Source organism: Polyodon spathula, chromosome 10, assembly GCF_017654505.1.
Source record: "Polyodon spathula isolate WHYD16114869_AA chromosome 10, ASM1765450v1, whole genome shotgun sequence".
NCBI lineage: Eukaryota > Metazoa > Chordata > Actinopteri > Acipenseriformes > Polyodontidae > Polyodon > Polyodon spathula.
Window position 1 is genome coordinate 46,652,479 of NC_054543.1, and position 17,584 is coordinate 46,670,062.

Genomic DNA, 17,584 nt, shown 5'->3' on the forward strand with positions numbered 1-17,584 from the left:
GTACAGCAATGGCTTCATAAATTAATGCCTGCATTTCCCACAGCCTTGTCAGGAGTCTAATCCTTAGTCCTGTAACATCAGCGGACAAAAATAGAAAACACAAGAAGGGCTGATACACAATGGTGCTAAGGAAGTAACTAAGTAAGTTAGGATGAGCTGTGAACTGGTTGTTGCTGGAGCTGTACTGCACAATATTTGTATTGACATGCCTTTTGATTAACATGATATTAATCAAAATAAAAATAAAAAAATCAATCCTGTGTGTCTTGGATCCCCTAATTCACCACGCACCCATCACCATCACAGCAGCACCAGGGATAGAATGAGGTTAGCTGTCAGAGAAGTTCACCCCAGGTCAACGCCATTAAAATCTGCCTTGTCGTCAGTTGAATTTGACAAGCGGATAATTGAAAAGGAATTAAAACTATAATACAGACCCTACCTCTTAATTTTAAGTTGGCATAATCACTTGATATATTATAAATCCATTCGTACATTTCAAATGTTCGTCTTCTTAATACTTAACTGTTTGAAACAACCCACAAATTGTACCCTATGCACCTTACAGTATGGAAGTCTGCTGTAATAGCTGTGTTATAACACATGTTATTAATACAAGCATGTTAGTGTACTTGTTACAACGCATGTTATTAATACAAATGTGTTGTAATAACCTTGTTAGAACTCATTATTAATACATGCTTCTTGTAATAGCCTTGATAGAATACATGTTATTAATACAAGCTCTTTGAATAGCCATGTTATAACACATTATTTGTCCACTATGCACTGTTCAGTCTGTTACAGAGTTAACCTCCTCTGGCAACATTAACATTCTTGCTCCAACAATTAATATCATTAAATGTAACTCATATATAATGGAAAACTAAAGGGTATTATGACCTGCAATGTTCAAGATAATAGGGAAGAGGTCCAAGTTAAATGTTATTCAATATTAGTGATATACACTGTTGCTCTGTGACTTAAAAAAACAATTAAAAAGTATTTATCGTAAGGGATTAATGTTTTTAGTTCAATAATCAACCTATTTGAATAAATGATAACAAATATATTAAAAAAGCCAAATTGTCTTGCTGGGGTATTATGCACAGCATGCGACTCGTTACGGATTTCTGAAGATTATCTCATATCCCCAGCCTGCTTATTAATTTCAGTCACTGTCAGTTTTTGAGGTCCTGCTGTATAAAATTAATTTCAGGGAGTCTGTTCAGATGGGATAAAGTGCTCCGATATTCTGTCGCTCGCTGTGGGATGGGGGCAGATTATAACAAGCGGATTTAAACGACATGTACTACAGGCTGATTCTCAACTGAGCCCCTCTCCTGGGAAACAGAGCTTTTGAAACTTTGCCTTATGAAGTCTAATTACATGAAACGGCATACCCTACAAGGCCAGACGGTCAGAGACATGCTAAGAACAGTATGTGATTGCAGCGAGGGATTATAGATGGAGCTAGAAGGATATTCTCCAATAAAAGTACACAGGGAGGTATTTCTGCATAGCAGATTTTTGATTTCAGAGAGATCCTCAATAGTAGGATTCTGAGACGCGAATATGCATTGGTATAGAACCCTGACACTTTCACAAACTGCTGTTTCGCAACTGGGTCGCAATACATCTCTGCTTTATGTTGCTTGAAGAACCTCCAGTATTATTACCCTACAGCTGGACCTGATTTAGTAGGCTTCGTGTTGCCTGCTTGCAATCTTTTTCATGGAAAGGGTGCGACGTAATCGACTGTGTCATAGAGTCTTATTCCTTTACAAAGAGCAGGTTAATGTCTTGCTCAATACAGTATCCTTTAGTGTTCTGCTCCTCAGTATCAATCACAGGCAATTGCAATGATCCTGCTTCACCTCCAATTGAATGCACGCTTCATTCGTAGGTTGTAAATTTGGCTGACAAAGGGGTTCTGAAGCATCAGAGTGGACCTGTGCTGTGTCTTACAACACCGTTTCACTGTTAATGGAGCGCTGAATAGTGTAAGAAATCAGGCTGTGAAAGAAGATCAGAATTCAAAGAGGCTGATACAGAGGCAGGTTTTGTTTCTTGATCCTGACACTTTGTGTTCTCTGAAGACTTTCTAACAGGGAGTGGCAGCAAAAAGTGTTTTCAAAAGTAAAGAGCTGAAGCAAACAGCAGTTTAGACAGAGTGCTACAGTGTTAGGAGAATAGAATTTAATTATACCTCTTTAATGTCGCTTAAATGTGTGGGGTGTCACATGGCTATATGTCATTATTCAACATTGTCCCCTCAGTCCCACCTCTCATCTATTCTCTGTCCTATCTATAAACATGGGCTGCCCTGAAGGCAAGTCCTTGCCTATTTATATAGATTCTGTAACTTGCTAGGTGAGAGATGGAGCGGCATCTCTTTTTGGTATTAATTCTCCTCTCTGCTCAGGATGATAAAATGCCACCAGTGGTTTTCCTGTTGTTAGGTCAGAGGGAGCAGACTGGGTCTGTCAGGCTGATGGATAGGAGCACAAATCGACGCTTTATACAAACCCTCTTTTCAAAGTTTCATCGTCCAGTTATCACAAGGCAACCTCATTAACTCGCTGCTGAATTTCTGTGTTATTAGATTATTCAGAATGCTGACTGCCGAAAGACACTGGAGGAAAGGAGGGAGGGTGACATTACTTGTGTTTAATACCATTGTCACACATGAGCCAGCTGGCTAGTCGTCATGTAGAGGAAACAGACAGTAAAACACAAAACCTTTGCATTAATATGTGATGCAACTGCACTCTCAACTGGAGCCTTTCCGACGAGGACAGTCGTCTACGTACTAATCACGCCGGACCCCCTCAGGGCTCTGCAACGGAATGATGGAATGTTGACCTTGGTTTCAGATCAGATGAAGGCATGTGACTGAAATTCTTCTTGTTGAATTGATTTTTGTTTATTTGATCTGAAACCTGAGTGAGGGAAACAGTTTATTACAAGGGCCAACTTGCTTTAAACAGAATGAAACCTTCAGGACTGGACAGCTGACTAGGAGTTTTAGGCACAGATACAATGGCTAAATCACTAGGTTGATCATATACAGTGCCTATAGAAAGTCTTCACCCCCTTTCAAAATGTTCACTGTTTGTTGCCTTATAGCCTGGAATTAAAATGCATTAAAATAGTTTTTTTTTTCATTTATCTACACATCCTACCCCACAGCTTCCAAGTGAAAAAAAATCTAGAAATTTGTAGTTACTTAAAAATAAAAACTGAAAAAGCTTGAAAAAGTGTCTGCCCCCCTTGTAATAGCAATCCTAAATTAGCTCAGGTGTAACCAATCTCCTTCAAAATCACACATCAAGTTAAGTGGCTTCCATCTATGTTAAATTGTAGTGATTCACATTATTTCAGGATAAATTCAGAAGTTCCTGTAGGGTTCCTCTGCTGGGTAGTGCATTTCAAAGCAATGACTCAACCATGAGCACCAAGGCTCTTTCAAAAGAACTCCAGGACGGAGGCACAATCAGTGGATGGGTATAAAAAAATAATATAGGCCTTGAATAACCCTTGGAGCGCGGTCAAGACAATTACTAAGAAGTGGAAGGTTTATGTCACAACCAAGACCCTGTCTAGTTCAGGCCGTCCCTTCAAACTGGATGACCGAGCAAGAATGAGACCGATCAGAGAGGCTACCAAGAGGACAATGGCAACTTTGCAAGAGCTACAGGCTTTTATGGCCAAGACTGGTCAAAGTGTGCATTTGACAACAATATCCTAAGCACTCCACAAATCTGGCCTGTATGGTAGGGTGGCAAGAAAGAAGCCATTACTGAAGAAAGCCCACCTTGAATCCCGTTTGAAGTTTGAAAAAAAAACACTCAGGAGATTCTGTAGCCATGTGGCAAAAAGTTTTATGGTCTGACAAAACTAAAATGGTCTGACAAAACTAAAACTTTTTTGCCTAAATGCAAAGCATTATTTGGCACAAACCCAACACCGTGTATCACCCAAAGTACTCCATCCCTACTGTGAAGCATGGTGGTGGCAGCACCATGTTATGGGGATGTTTCTAATTGGCAGGGACTGGGGCACTTGTCAGGATAGAAGGGAAAATGAATGGAGCAAAGTATAGAGAAGTCCTTGAGGAAAACCTGCTGCCCTCTGCAAGAAAGCTGAAACTGGGACAGAAGTTCACCTTTCAGCATGACAGCGACCCAAAGCACACAGCCAAAGCTACACTGGAGTGGCTAAGGAACAAAAAGGTAAATGTCCTTGAGTGGCCCAGTCAGAGCCCCGACCTAAACCCAATCGAAAATTTGTGGTATGACTTGAAGATTGCTGTCTATCAACACTCCCCAAGGAACTTGACAGAGCTTGAACAGTTTTGTAAAGAAGAATGGTCAAATATTGTCAAATCTAGGTGTGCAAAGTTGGTAGAGACCTCTCCCAACAGACTCACAGCTGTAATTGCTGACAAAGGTGCTTCCACCAAGTATTAATTCTGTGGGGTGGAGACTTATCCAATTATGATCTTTCAGTTTTGTATTTTTAACATATATATTTTTTGTGGCGTATGGTGTGTAGATAAGTGAAAATCCTCATTTAAATGCATTAAACTCTGAAGCACTGACACAACAAAAGGTAAACAAAGTTCAAGGGGATGTAGACTTTCTATAAGCACTGTAGACTGTAATGAGGTAACCACATTACGCTGTTTTGACAATCGTTATGGGTTTTGCTGCAGGACCTAGACGTGATCATTTCTACCACATCTTCAATCCTCAAAGCCTGTGAAATATAAAAAAGGGATGCACACCTCCTTGAATTATCCTGTCCAGTAATTGGAAATTGTGAATCCTGATCTATTTTAAATCTCCAAGGTTGTAGTCTTTTTTTCTGATTGGACACCAAAACTCCCATTCTCTATTTAAAACCATTGGAGCATTAAAGAGACTAAGGGAGCCCCTGTTAACTATTGATAGGCATTACAACCAGATCATTGTAGGCTGTGTTTTCTTTTCATAGCTCACTGTGACAGAAATATAATTTCTGGTTGTAAATCTCCCTCTTGACCTATGAGGGTGCTAAGTAGCGAAAGGGGAAGTCTTTGGACGGGCGATCCTGACAGTTCATTTCCTGGGTCGGGAAGTCGGTCAACCTGGAAGAAGGCAAGACTCTGTTGCAGGAACATATTGACCCAGAAGGTAAACAAGGTAGCAGCTGCAGGCAATAGAGACAGCTGCAATCGTTTACCAAGGGGTCACGCGTGATAGCATAAAGGGTCCAGAGAACCGTAAATCTTTTCCTTTGCTTGGTTTTGGGTTATAAACTGGAAGGACCATGTGAGATGCAGAGAAAAAGAGTACTTGAAGTATTTGTGAATGTTTGTTTGTTTTTCGTGTTGTTAGTAATTGTCTTGTTCATATCACTAGACGGCTAAACACGAAGGGCCAGCACAAAACCGGATCAACACTGCACTACAGTCACGATTAACATTGTTATCACCATTTGATCACCACTATAGCACGTATTATATTGTACTGCACCACAAGCACTGAGAGCACTCACTTTGGACTTTGTGATCGTGTGTGTGTCTAATTGTGTGTGTTAAGTACTGTGTTTATCATTTACAGGACTGCAACCCTGTTTTTCACTGCGCAATACACATTGTTGTGTTTTGCAAAGCTCTTTATTATTACTGGCTGGTCATCAGATCATTGGATTATAACCCTAATAAACTAATCAATTTCACCCGTACTCTGTTGTCTGTTTGTTCTTGGGATTACTGCACCAGCATCGCACCTGCTATTAATTACCACTTTGCCACACTCACCCATGAACTAACATGGTCAACCCTGGTTTATTATGGTAAACCACAGCCAGTCATATGGCACCACTACCAAACCATGTTCATTTTATGCCCATTACATTTTGGCTGATAACTAAACACAAAAGGTGTATAAAATGTATATGCAACTATCCAGAAGGAAGATTCTCTTCTTCTGGAAAACGGTAAGTGCATTGAAAGCAAGTACATCTAAGGCCTGGCGCAGCAGCTAATGACTCGAGGAGATATGTGTTTGCTCAGTGAGGAAACTGATTTGCACAAGGAAATGACCCGGCAGGTACATTAAACCCTTACAGATTAGAAATCCATTACAGAATATTGTCTTTGGAGGCGAATCTTTCTATATTAAAAAATAAATAAATTAAAACAAAAAAGATGGAACAGAGCCATTTTAACAACCCAGCTTTTGCTAACCCTTACATAAAATATAAGGAAGGAATTGCCTTTTTTCATCTCCAAATCCTTGCATCATTTTCTGCAGTAGGGTCACTGCATTGTACAGCGTTGCAGCTCAGCTAAGGATAAGGTTGGTTTTGCACCATGCCAGTGCTGGAATTATAAGCGTAGTGTCTAGAAGCTAAGCAGTTGGTTCTGGTCAGTATATGCATGGGATAACTCCAGGGAAATTGATGTTTTGCTGGAGATGTTATTGAGGACACTTTTCACTCTAGGCCATACCTCAACTACTTCTCATAAAGTACACCAGAAAGTCATTATCCAATATAAACAAATGTGCCTGGACTGGCCAGCCTGCTCTAATGTAGATTTCAGATAATGGTGGGTAAAATACACTTTAAGTGATCATTAAAAATCAATAATGAGATCATTATTCAATTGCCATGAATTGAGTATAAGAGCAGAAGTACTTGACAGTTGTGAAAAAGATCTGTAAGATGGCATTGGATCGCGAGGCACTTGTATTTAAAGATTATTGATTCTGTTTTATTTTTAGAGATGGAAATAGAGCTGCCTTATTTCATAAACAGTAGGAGAACAAAGAGCCAAGCTGAATGCACGGCAGCCTCAGATAGATAAGAGAGCACTTCCACAAGGACCATTACAAGGTAGGTGGATTGTGTTTTAGAGACACTGACGAGACAGACTGAGAATAAGTATGGAATGTACAGCACAGCTGTCTTCTATCTGGGGCAGCTTTAGAACAGAGAACCGGATAAGCCTTCCAACCAACAAAGAGGACCGAGAGAAGGGATAGCTGATAAAACAAAATGTTGTGACAGAGATCCTTAGACTGGCAGGGCAGTGCAGAGTGGATTCAAGCCAAGCTGCAATAAGGGGAAAAGTTTGGGCTCGCAAACGTGCATTGTCAACTTCTTTTTTTTTTTTTTTGTTAATTTGCCAATAACTGCCCTACAGAGGGCTGTTTGTGACAAGTGTATTATATTGTAATGGTGGCGCTTTCTATATATCTACCTGTGGCACATCTACCTGTAAATACTATGCTTCACTACACCTTGATATACTTTTACTATAGTAAACTGCAGTAAACTTTTAAATGACCTAAATGATCTGTAAGGGCAGATTTACATTTTCTGTCAACCCTCTTGGTGACATGAGATTAAAAGATGTAAAACCATGAATGCACATGAGCCCGGCTCTTTTGCATGGTGGTTTAAATGGTCACTTGCAATGTGCGAGGTCGCCGGTTTTCACCCACCCTTCCTGTTACACATCTCCATGCTTGTAAGAGCACAAATCAGCTTTAAGAGACCTAATTGCAGTTCTACCTGGGGTAAAGTTACTGAAGTTTAATTATATGAGAACATAAAGAGTAGGACAATTGACAATGAGGGGTAAGTGGACACCACTCTGCTCCCTCCAGTGATGGCGACTTGATTAATTGCTGTCATTTAACAAAAGCTCCATCCAAACCATGATGAAGAGGAGCTGCCTGATTTCAGCATGGAAGAAATACATTTCAAGTGGACAGCCTTGACACCTGACTCCAGTGAGCTCAGGCATCAGCGTTCGGATCAGGAAAGCGTTCTGACACTCAGTTGGTTTGTTTACTCTGAGCGCAACATTAAAGAGGAACTGAAGGGATATGCGAGCCTGCCTCTGGTAATGCTGGACAGATGAGCCCCCCCGCCAAGAAGGAATCCCTTCACAAATGAGCCTGTGTGACACGCCGCTGTGTTAAGGATTGTTCTTGCACACGTTTAACCTGCTCACAATATGAGACAGCCCTCTGTTACAATGTCAGCACACTCCCAGGCTGCATTAATAACGCATGCCATGCGCTCTGCCAAAAAAAATTTAAATATATATAGCTCCACTTAACGATAAGGCAATGTCTGTTCATATCACTTACTGTCATTCCCCTTTATTAAATGTACTTAAATAAATGACATTTTACCAAACTAAACAAATGTTTCACTGCAGATTTCTGACTGAGTGTTTTGAAGCTCTGGATGTCTTATATACTGCACAAGAGATCATGTGACAACTCGCAAAGCTCAGCTTCTAGAGATAGAAGTGCACACACTCTACAACTCATACAGCCTGCTTTCCAGCAGTATGTAACTTAAATACACATTAACACAGACTGCAAATACAGTTAATGTATTGAATAATGTAAGAGAAGATCCATTGAAGGTTTTTAAGAACACAGTATGTCAATTTATTTATTATTATTATTATTATTATTATTATTATTATTATTATTATTATTATCATTATTATTATTATACTGCTACAGGACTGTATGCGGTAGTTAATAAACTCATAAGGCAGAGACTGAATCCTGTTTTGCGGTGTGGATTCGCTGCAAGGCTTCATCAGGGACACCAACAGCAAACCAACAAAAAAATCAATAGCGTCTGAGAAAAATAAAAAACTAGGCTTGCACAAGATTAGAACTAAATCAAATTTTAGTTGGTTTCTCAATTTATCAGAAAATAAAATACTATCCGAAGCTTGAAATATTGATTTAGTTTAAAATATATAAAGAGTTAAATAGTCTTTTATTTATGTATTTCGAACTATATATATATATATATATATATATATATATATATATATATATATGTTTTACATTTTTTAAAAATACAAACAAAAGTATGTGGTTGCCAAGGTTCCCCATGGAGCACAGATTCCTGGGAATCATTTGATTGATAGATCTAGATAATAAAGCTGTGGATGGTCTCCCACAGGCTGAAGCAGGAAGCCGGCTCTCCTACCTTGGCGATCTGGACACACCAGTTGAGCAGGAGCTGGGAGCCGATGTTGTCCTTGTGTTCGTGGACGTAGTCCAGCAGGCAGCCGTGGGGCATCAGCTGGGTGACCAGCTGAATCGTGGGGCTGAGGCAGACCCCCAGCAGCCGCACCAGGTGGGGGTGGTCCATACTGGCCATGATCAGGGCCTCCTGCGAGGAAAGGAAACAGAACGCAAAATGCATGATGCAGCTTCGAAGCCAAGACTCGGGACCTTACTGTACAAAACGGTATTTACCTGTATCAAAGCATTTACAGCACAGAACAGTCAATACATTAAAGTTATCCTATACAGAATGGTGTGAGCTTCAATGCACAGGGCAACGCTAATATCTTTTCCCAACCTCACTTGAGAAAGCCAGCCTTGCAGCCTTTTGTGCTGGAATGGTTTGTAAGAATGTGGAATAACAAATTAAACACATGACAGTTGTAACAATATCTTACAGGTAAGTAAAATTAAGAAAACGTTGATGCAATTAAGCAATTGATCCTAGATGGCTAAAGACTGGTACCAATGTCTGAGAATAGATGATAGATAGATAGATAGATAGATAGATAGATAGATAGATAGATAGATAGATAGATAGATTTAGCATATAGAATTTACAAAATAATGCAAATAAAGATACATATGATTGATCAGGATAACTGTTGTATGCAGGAAATCAATAAATAAATGAAACCACTCCATTGTGACTCACCCATTGGCACTGTTTCGTACCAGGGAGCTAGGGGTTTAAAATGCTATGATAGTAAAGACTGGCTAGAGCTAAAAATCACTATTAACACTTTCCTTTATTTAGGGCCAAAAAAGAACTGCGATCTGTGTGTTTATTGAACTGCTCCGTGTTATAATTAAACTAATTCTCCACTAGCCAGTAAGCAGGAGGAGTCTCAGACGCAGGAGGCACTTTGTTATTGAGCTTTACAGTTGTCTTGTCACCAATAATGTTCTTAAAAACAACAGCAGTGAGACTCTGCAAGCAGTCAACAGCTTTCATGGAAACAACTTGCTGCGAATCACAGACTAACAGCACCCCTCCAGCAATGTTAAAATAATAACATTTTAAATATATTTTTAGGGAAGTTCAACTGGGAGGAATCTGACTTGGTTCCCGCGGGAGGGGGGTTGGGATTTGGGGGGGGGGGGGGGGGGGGGGGGGGGGGGGGGGGTCCCTCTGTAAGATTAATTTATACGCACAATAAACGGTTTGTATAAAAACCCATAAGAGTATAGCATGTTTGTATCAATTCCTGTCTTTTCTTATTCTTGTGTGTCAGGGGTGAGTGCCGGTTTGACAGTGTCTATTCTGAGCTTACTGTCAGGGGCATGGGATAAGCAGAGACAGAATACCACAGAATCTCACAGAAACCCACAACATAGACGAAAAGGTATTGTGCAGGATGAAAACAACTAGAGCCATGCCACCCTGTTTTCCATTCTCACAGTATATTATCTGCTTCTAATCTGCCTATTATCTGCTTAATAATAACATATTTCTGAGAGCTACATAAAGATTAATTAATTAATTAAACTATTTATTAACAACCATATCTAAACATTGCTTGTATTTGAAATGCTGTGCATGTCTTGTGCTTGAGGGATGAAACTCTTTCATGTATAAAGGAAGACGCAACCCAGTGCCTGGGGCTCAGGTGTCCATGCTACTGAGGCTGCTCTGTTTGTATTCTATTACTACAATAAACTAGACCTTTTTTAATACCTTTACATGTTAGTGTTGTGTTTTCTTACACTACATACAGTAAGAAGAAAAGCGTTATCAAATGTGACTCCAACAATATTTGCCAATACCTATAATAATTCAGATAATCCTACTTGACATTTGTACATGAACTCATGAAATAAAAAATAAACACTCCCTTACACTCCCCCTCAACCACCCAGTTAAAAACCCCAGTGACGCCACCAGCTTTACAACACATAGCCCAAACCCTGGCTCATACTAAGGGACTGGGGCCTGGGGTATCCCCGATTCCCCCCACAAGCTCAGCTGCCTGGGAATACTCATGTCTCTTCCCTGTGGGAAAGCTGCTGACATGCTGATGCAGGTGCCCTCCTCAGCCCCCCCACTGTTGTCTCCATCGTTAACCCACATGGACCCCAGCTGTGGTTAAACAGCAGTAGGAATGCATTTAATCAGTTCATATGACTGCAGCTTCTACACTGAGGTTTAGCTGAACAGCAGCATCACTGTAACACACATACCCTTTGACTTTCATTTACCTTTTAAAGACTGGAGTGTTGTCTGTGGTAAGGGGTTGTAACTGCCTGTGTGTGTGTGTGTGTATGTGTGTGTGGTGTAGTATAGTGATACATGAGGCTGGCTGGCAATGGTTTGCAATGGTCACTCTTTTTCTAGGGATAAAGGGGGTGAAAGTCAGCATAACCAGTTGTTAGCAAACCAGCACTACTGTCAGCTGTGACAGGATAAACCAGCGCAGGTCTTTGCTGAAATGTCCATCAGGGGTTTAAGTATTTTTTTCATGATGCAATGTTGCAATTTTTTTGTGACCTTGACTTGTTTCATGTTTGCAATCGATCTGGCTTTGACCGACATTTAGTTTTTCTTCTGTGTGTGTGCCTTCCAGACAGCAGGGTGGTCATATTATTATTAATATTAAAGAAAATAAACAAATATTAAGAAGAAGAAGAAGAAGAAGAAGAAGAAGAAGAAGAAGAAGAAGAAGAAGAAGATTTTCTCCCTGTATGAAACTGAAAACAAATAACAGCCCAGTGCTGTGAAAGAAATCTCCAGTGTTTTGAGTTTAATTTCTCCCCGGTTAACACTCGCAGTGAGCTAAGCTGATCGCTATTATTAGCTCTGGCCCTGCGATCTTTCCCACAACACCTGACAAGCATTCGTCAAGCTGTCTTCTGAACAATGAGCACTGGGATTTGTGGGATCTGGGGAAGGGGGTGGAGGTCTCCTGGATAACTATCACTTTATAGACTCCCCTCCCTGCAAAACAATGACCTTGAGAGACCAATGCTGGCAGTGGGATGATCTAACGACTGAGGTCCGGTGCTGGACAGTAGTGTAGTGCGTATTCATGCAGATCTCTCTAAATACATTTTACCAACAACAACACATTACATTAGAGTTACATTGTTTTCTAGCTCATTTCAGAGCTGTTTCCGTTAAGATTCTGGTACGACGCTATCCTATCCCTTAAGACAAGAATGAAACGGACCATGCCTCTACTATCAGTTCCACATGAGAGACCATGGGGAGTACTGTAGTGTTATAGTGCAGCAGCATACAGAGGATACCACATGGCAGTGAGTCCAATACAAAATGTATGATCATGTACATGTTGAATAAATAAAAATTACTGTGAAAGACCATTATCACTGTAGCAGGTGTAGTACAGTATTTCAATTGTTTTAATTTCAGTCAACACTGAAAATATACTTCTGTTAACACCAGTTCGGATTACAAGAAAACCAGCTTTCCAGGAAATCCAAAGACCTAGTCAGTACAGTAACTTACATCCATAAACTCGACATTAGCCTTGGGTCCTGTTGCCTCGTTAAGGATCTTTATGGCCACAGGAATTTTCACTGTCTCTCCCTCTGGAACCCAGATTCCCTGAGAAAAAAAAACCAAAACAAACCAGACCATGCACATGTGATTACTGAAGCACTGTCAGGTACCATTTCACTGACAGGGGACTCTTGTTGACTTATAACATTTTAAAGAAGAGATATTGTTGCAGACCACTGCATTGGTTTGCCGCTCGGACCCCACCCCCTCCCTCCCCTAAGGAAGTGTGTTGAATCCTCACCTCTTTCTTTTAGGCAGTAAAGTGGAAAGAGGCAGCTATGGAGAATTACGAGCCTGATTAAGAGTGATGGTATTAATGGGAGCCATGCAGCGACAGGGAGCTCTCTGATTGAGGCAAATGGAGACACTTACCTTGTAGACTGTTCCGAAGGCGCCTGAGCCGAGCACTTTGACTCGCTTCAGCTCTGTTTCCTTCAGAATGCGCAGCTGGGCTTGATTGGGTGCTGTGCCGCTGGGGGTGAGGGGTTCCACAAGCTGCAGAAACACAACCACATATTAGACAGATCTACGTACCTGGCTACCTGCTGTGGGTAAAGGACAAGAGCTCCATGCAGACTCATGAGTGGCTATGTTAATATAAAAACACATTACATTTTTGCATTGGGTGAATAGCAAATTGTTTTGTTTTAATTATTATTATTACTGCTATGTGGTTGATTCTATTAACCATTGATTCTATCACACTATAGTTTCACTGCAACATAGCAACTATCCCCTTTGTGTTGTGTGCTCTTGCTGTAATGATGACAGATGGGCATGTACACAAAGTTGGAACCATGACCCCTAACCCTGCCGAATTGTATTCAGGGTGTTTAAGTGAAATGTTGAAATAATACAGCCGAACTGTATTATTCAATGACATCAGCCAATGCTTCTTATATTTAAGGAACAGTCTCATAATATAAATCATTTCCCTAGTTATAGTTCCATAGTCTGGCACAGAGACCAATCTATGTGGCTAAACTTCTGGCTGCATCGAAGGGAGTCTCCAGCGCTATGAATGCAAATGAAATAATGCAGAATTAGAATAGATCAGAAGCTTTAAAATAATGCTGTCTGGTGCCCCATGCAAATGAGTACCTCAGCAGGGAGTCCTGTTGTGCATATTTCTGTACTGTTTAATAAGGATGTATGAGGCTGCAGCTAATGCATAAAGCACATACATATTTCATGTTATGCATTGAACAAACTAAAAGGGAGTTGATAAAGACATATGTTTTTTTTTTTGTACACAATTGAAAAAATACAAAGTCAAAGTTTGCAAGGCTGTCTGTTTCATATTTTTGAACAATGTATAAGTCACACCAGTGTATAAGTCATCCCCCCACCCCCCTTTTCGAGACAACAATTTCCGGAAAAAGCCAATCGGTCACACCCCTTTTTAGGAACCCTGAAGATACCTAGAAAATAGACTTATACAAATGTTTTTACGGTAAATGATTGGCTTGTGAAAGAAAAGGTCTGAGAGCTCTTCAGAGGGTCTTGTTGCAGCGAGCCTGCGAGCAGATAGGTCTGCCCTGGTCTGGTTACTGCACTGAGCCGGCACTCAATTATATTTAGCAGTATAATTCTGTTACAAATGTCGAAGCTGAATTTACAACAAGAGCAATTATATTTTCATTAAATGATCCCAGGAGAGGAACCCAAACCACAGCTATACACGGGTGCCACTGCGTTTTGCCTCATTTAATATTTAAACTTTCATCCCACAAAGAGGTTACCATCACGTCTGCTGTGGATAAATGTAACAGCATGTGAATCTAATACCAAGAAAAATCAAGCTGCAGTTTCTTTTTACTGCTACAAAAGGTTATTCGGTCCAATTGAGATGGTTAGACCCCACTTAAACTGGCATGTATATTACTGTAGGGCTTGAAGAACACTTTCAGTGCAAATCTAGCAATATAGCGGGATATTGAAGATCCCACAATGCTGTTTCATAGCTAAATCCTAACAGAGGTCACAAGAAACCCTTAACCTGATCACTGTAAACAGGATATTGCATCCCTGTGTCACAGTGTGTTCGCACAGGAAGCCCATGTGGAAATAATGTATGCCAGCGCTCTCCAATCAGCCCTTGGTTCCTATAAACATGTGTTTTAGGCATGGCAGCATGGCATCCAGTTTCTTTTCATACATTAATACTGTAATGTCACAGTCAGCAGTCAATAATTTGTTCCAGATTTCTGATTGGTGGGTTGGAGCGTTTCATATGTCAGTGCATTATATTGCCAGACAGCATTAATAAAAAAACAAGCCATATATACAATTTATGTGCATTAATATAGAGTACATATTGCTGTAAGAATCAGACAGCATACTTAGCACTCTTCCACTTGATTTATATTGATAGCTTCTACGAGTGTTTCTGGTATTCCTCTACACTAGGCTACAGTAAGCATGTTGATCACTGACTGACAGCTGTCTATAACAGAAAGAAACCCTGCCAGAAATGACTTTCCATTTAGCTGAAATAACTGTAAACCTTGAAGGAATTAAACTAGTATAATATATTGCCTGCCATCTATCATGGCAGGAGCCAGTATCTCCTTTGTACTAATTGTTCAAAGTGGTCTGGATGGGAGTCTAATCACAGGGCATAACCAGCGATTAAAAAGATGTATATACACAGTACCATTACAGCCTTACAGTCTGAGAGCATCATATAACTGAAAATATCTTCTTCTTCTTCTTCTTCTTCTTCTTCTTCAAGAATTATGTATTTAAAATGCATAAACCATGCATCTATAATGCTTGGTTGCATAGTGGAACAGGGTTTCAGCAAAGATGCAAAGAAAAAAGAGAGTTCTGCACAACATTCCTAGTCTGAAGAAACAGTCTTACCTCCGTCTCCAGGAATCTCCTCAGCGCTCTTTTCTTTTTGATGCTCTTTCGCCGGACATAAACCGCCACGCTCAGCACCACGATGACCACAATGAAGAGCCCGCCAATGACTCCTGCGGCGATCAGTGGAGTTCTAGCAGCCAGAGGGAGAGACCACATGAGGGAGAGGGTGGAGCACAGCAGTGAGCACTGATGGCAGCCATGTTTGGAGTAGTGAACTCAGGTGACCACTGTAAACTGGGGTGACTCTTACCTTGCTCCTACGTTTTCCAATACATTTTGAACTTTTGAGACTTTTTTTGGAATTGTAATCTCATCCAATAGCCTTTCTCCAATTCACTCACTCGCCTGTCATGATCTGTCACGACCTCCTCAGCTGATTCTGTTTTGAAAATCTTATCAGTCATTGTGTCTCTTTTACTTATTGTGAGTGCAATGTCTATCCTTTTTGACAGGTTTATTTAAACAGTAGACAAAATAAAACTGAAACTACAGGATTTCAGAGTTGAATACAGCCAATTTAGATTACTAAGTGAACATATTTACCTAAGAACTCTAAGATATAAATAACTAGGCCCCTTTCATGGTTGAATATCTTCATACTGAATGTAAGCTAATTAGGGAGATTGATTTTATTGGTATATATTTTTTTGGTTTAAACTAAGTGTCTAGCATTGACAGGATATGGGCACTTCTTTAACGCATTATCATTTCATTTTGCGCCTTCAAATCTAGTTCAACACACTTTTCTTGCCCAATTTGTTCCTCCTGTTTGTCTCCCCAATGTACTCACCTGAGATGGCTTTCATACATGGCTGCCATTATAAAATAAAGCTTTGCAAAAGAGCCAAAGGCAGTGGCAGAATACATAGCTAGCTTTCACAATTAACCCTTCTGTTTCCAGTACTAACATTTGCAAATTAAACTACACTAACGCCCCCCAATTGCATTTATATATGTCCATGTGCAAACAACCCAGGCCGCTTTACAAAAAAAACAAAAAAACAAAACAACAAGCGAAAAGAGTGCTAAACGGTTCACGAGTGAAAGGCTGAATCAAAGAGATTTGTTTTGAGCCTAGATTTCAAAATGTTGACAGACTCAGCATTCCAGGTAAGATCTGGAAGTGAGTTCTAAAGTGAAGGAGTTTGAAAACGAAAAGCCCCTGAGGCACAGGTCTTTAATTGAGTTCTTGGAATAAACAAGAGACCATCATTTACCAATCTCAAAGTGTGAGCCGGAAAAATATATTTTTGTGTAAGGGAGCTGTCCCTCTGATGAATTTGTTTTGCAAATGGAATCCTTCACATGTATTCTACAATACAAAAAAGCTTAATCTCCCATTTGCAAGTGAGTTTCAGTCATGATAGGCAAGACAGCAGACTTACCCCAAGACAAACCCACACAGAAACTTGGAAACAGAAGGGTTCATTATTTGGAAAGCATGTTAAACTGCCTAAGCACAGACACAAAACACAGACAGACAGTGAAATAAGAGTAAGAGACATGTAGCGTGCCACCTAGGATTTCAACAGTCATGTTAGGAGTGGATTCAATGGGGGCAGTATTGTCATTTTAGTGTTTGAAGAAAGTGCAGCAGTCAGGCTACAAAGAATGCAAGCACAGGGTTACAGAAAGCAATGGGAGTGCTTTCAACTCAGGGCACAGAGGGTTGGGAAAGGCACTTCCTTCCTAAGGTTCAACTATTAATGAAAGAGAGAAGTCGTGAGAGATCAGTCAGTGGGTATATGTGTCTACATGTCAGGCATTGGTGATTAAGGCCATTATCAGTTGAGTGTAAGATTTAAATAATAATAATAATAATTATAATTATAAATAAAACCAGTAATCCCGAAGAGACCTTTACATGAATAGCTTGTTCACGGTTCCTTTAATTCCATTCCTATATCTTTAAATAATATCTACTCTAGGGATCCTCAGGAACCGATCACCTCATGTTGGAATAGAAAAAAAAAATGTCATCCAATACAAAAAGACCTACGTCATCCTCTGTCATCGTCAAGTCATGAAGAAGTGATGGGAACCATAAGACAACAGCCTTTGACGTTTAATCCTGGGTAATGATGAGGTTTTTCAGTAA

At 40.2% G+C, this 17,584-nt stretch overlaps 1 protein-coding gene across 6 annotated transcripts in view; it reads right to left on the reverse strand.

The window, feature by feature from the left end:
• LOC121322455 (receptor tyrosine-protein kinase erbB-4-like) overlaps positions 1 to 17,584 on the reverse strand; it is a 277,382-nt gene that overhangs the window by 30,366 nt on the left and 229,432 nt on the right. For all 6 annotated transcript variants that reach the window (XM_041262471.1, XM_041262473.1, XM_041262470.1 and 3 more), the window contains 4 exons: positions 15,484 to 15,616; positions 12,991 to 13,113; positions 12,565 to 12,663; positions 9,019 to 9,204 (listed from right to left, as the gene is read on the reverse strand). In XM_041262471.1, coding sequence (XP_041118405.1) covers positions 9,019 to 9,204; positions 12,565 to 12,663; positions 12,991 to 13,113; positions 15,484 to 15,616 — 541 coding nt within the window. The remainder of the gene's footprint in view (positions 1 to 9,018; positions 9,205 to 12,564; positions 12,664 to 12,990; positions 13,114 to 15,483; positions 15,617 to 17,584) is intronic.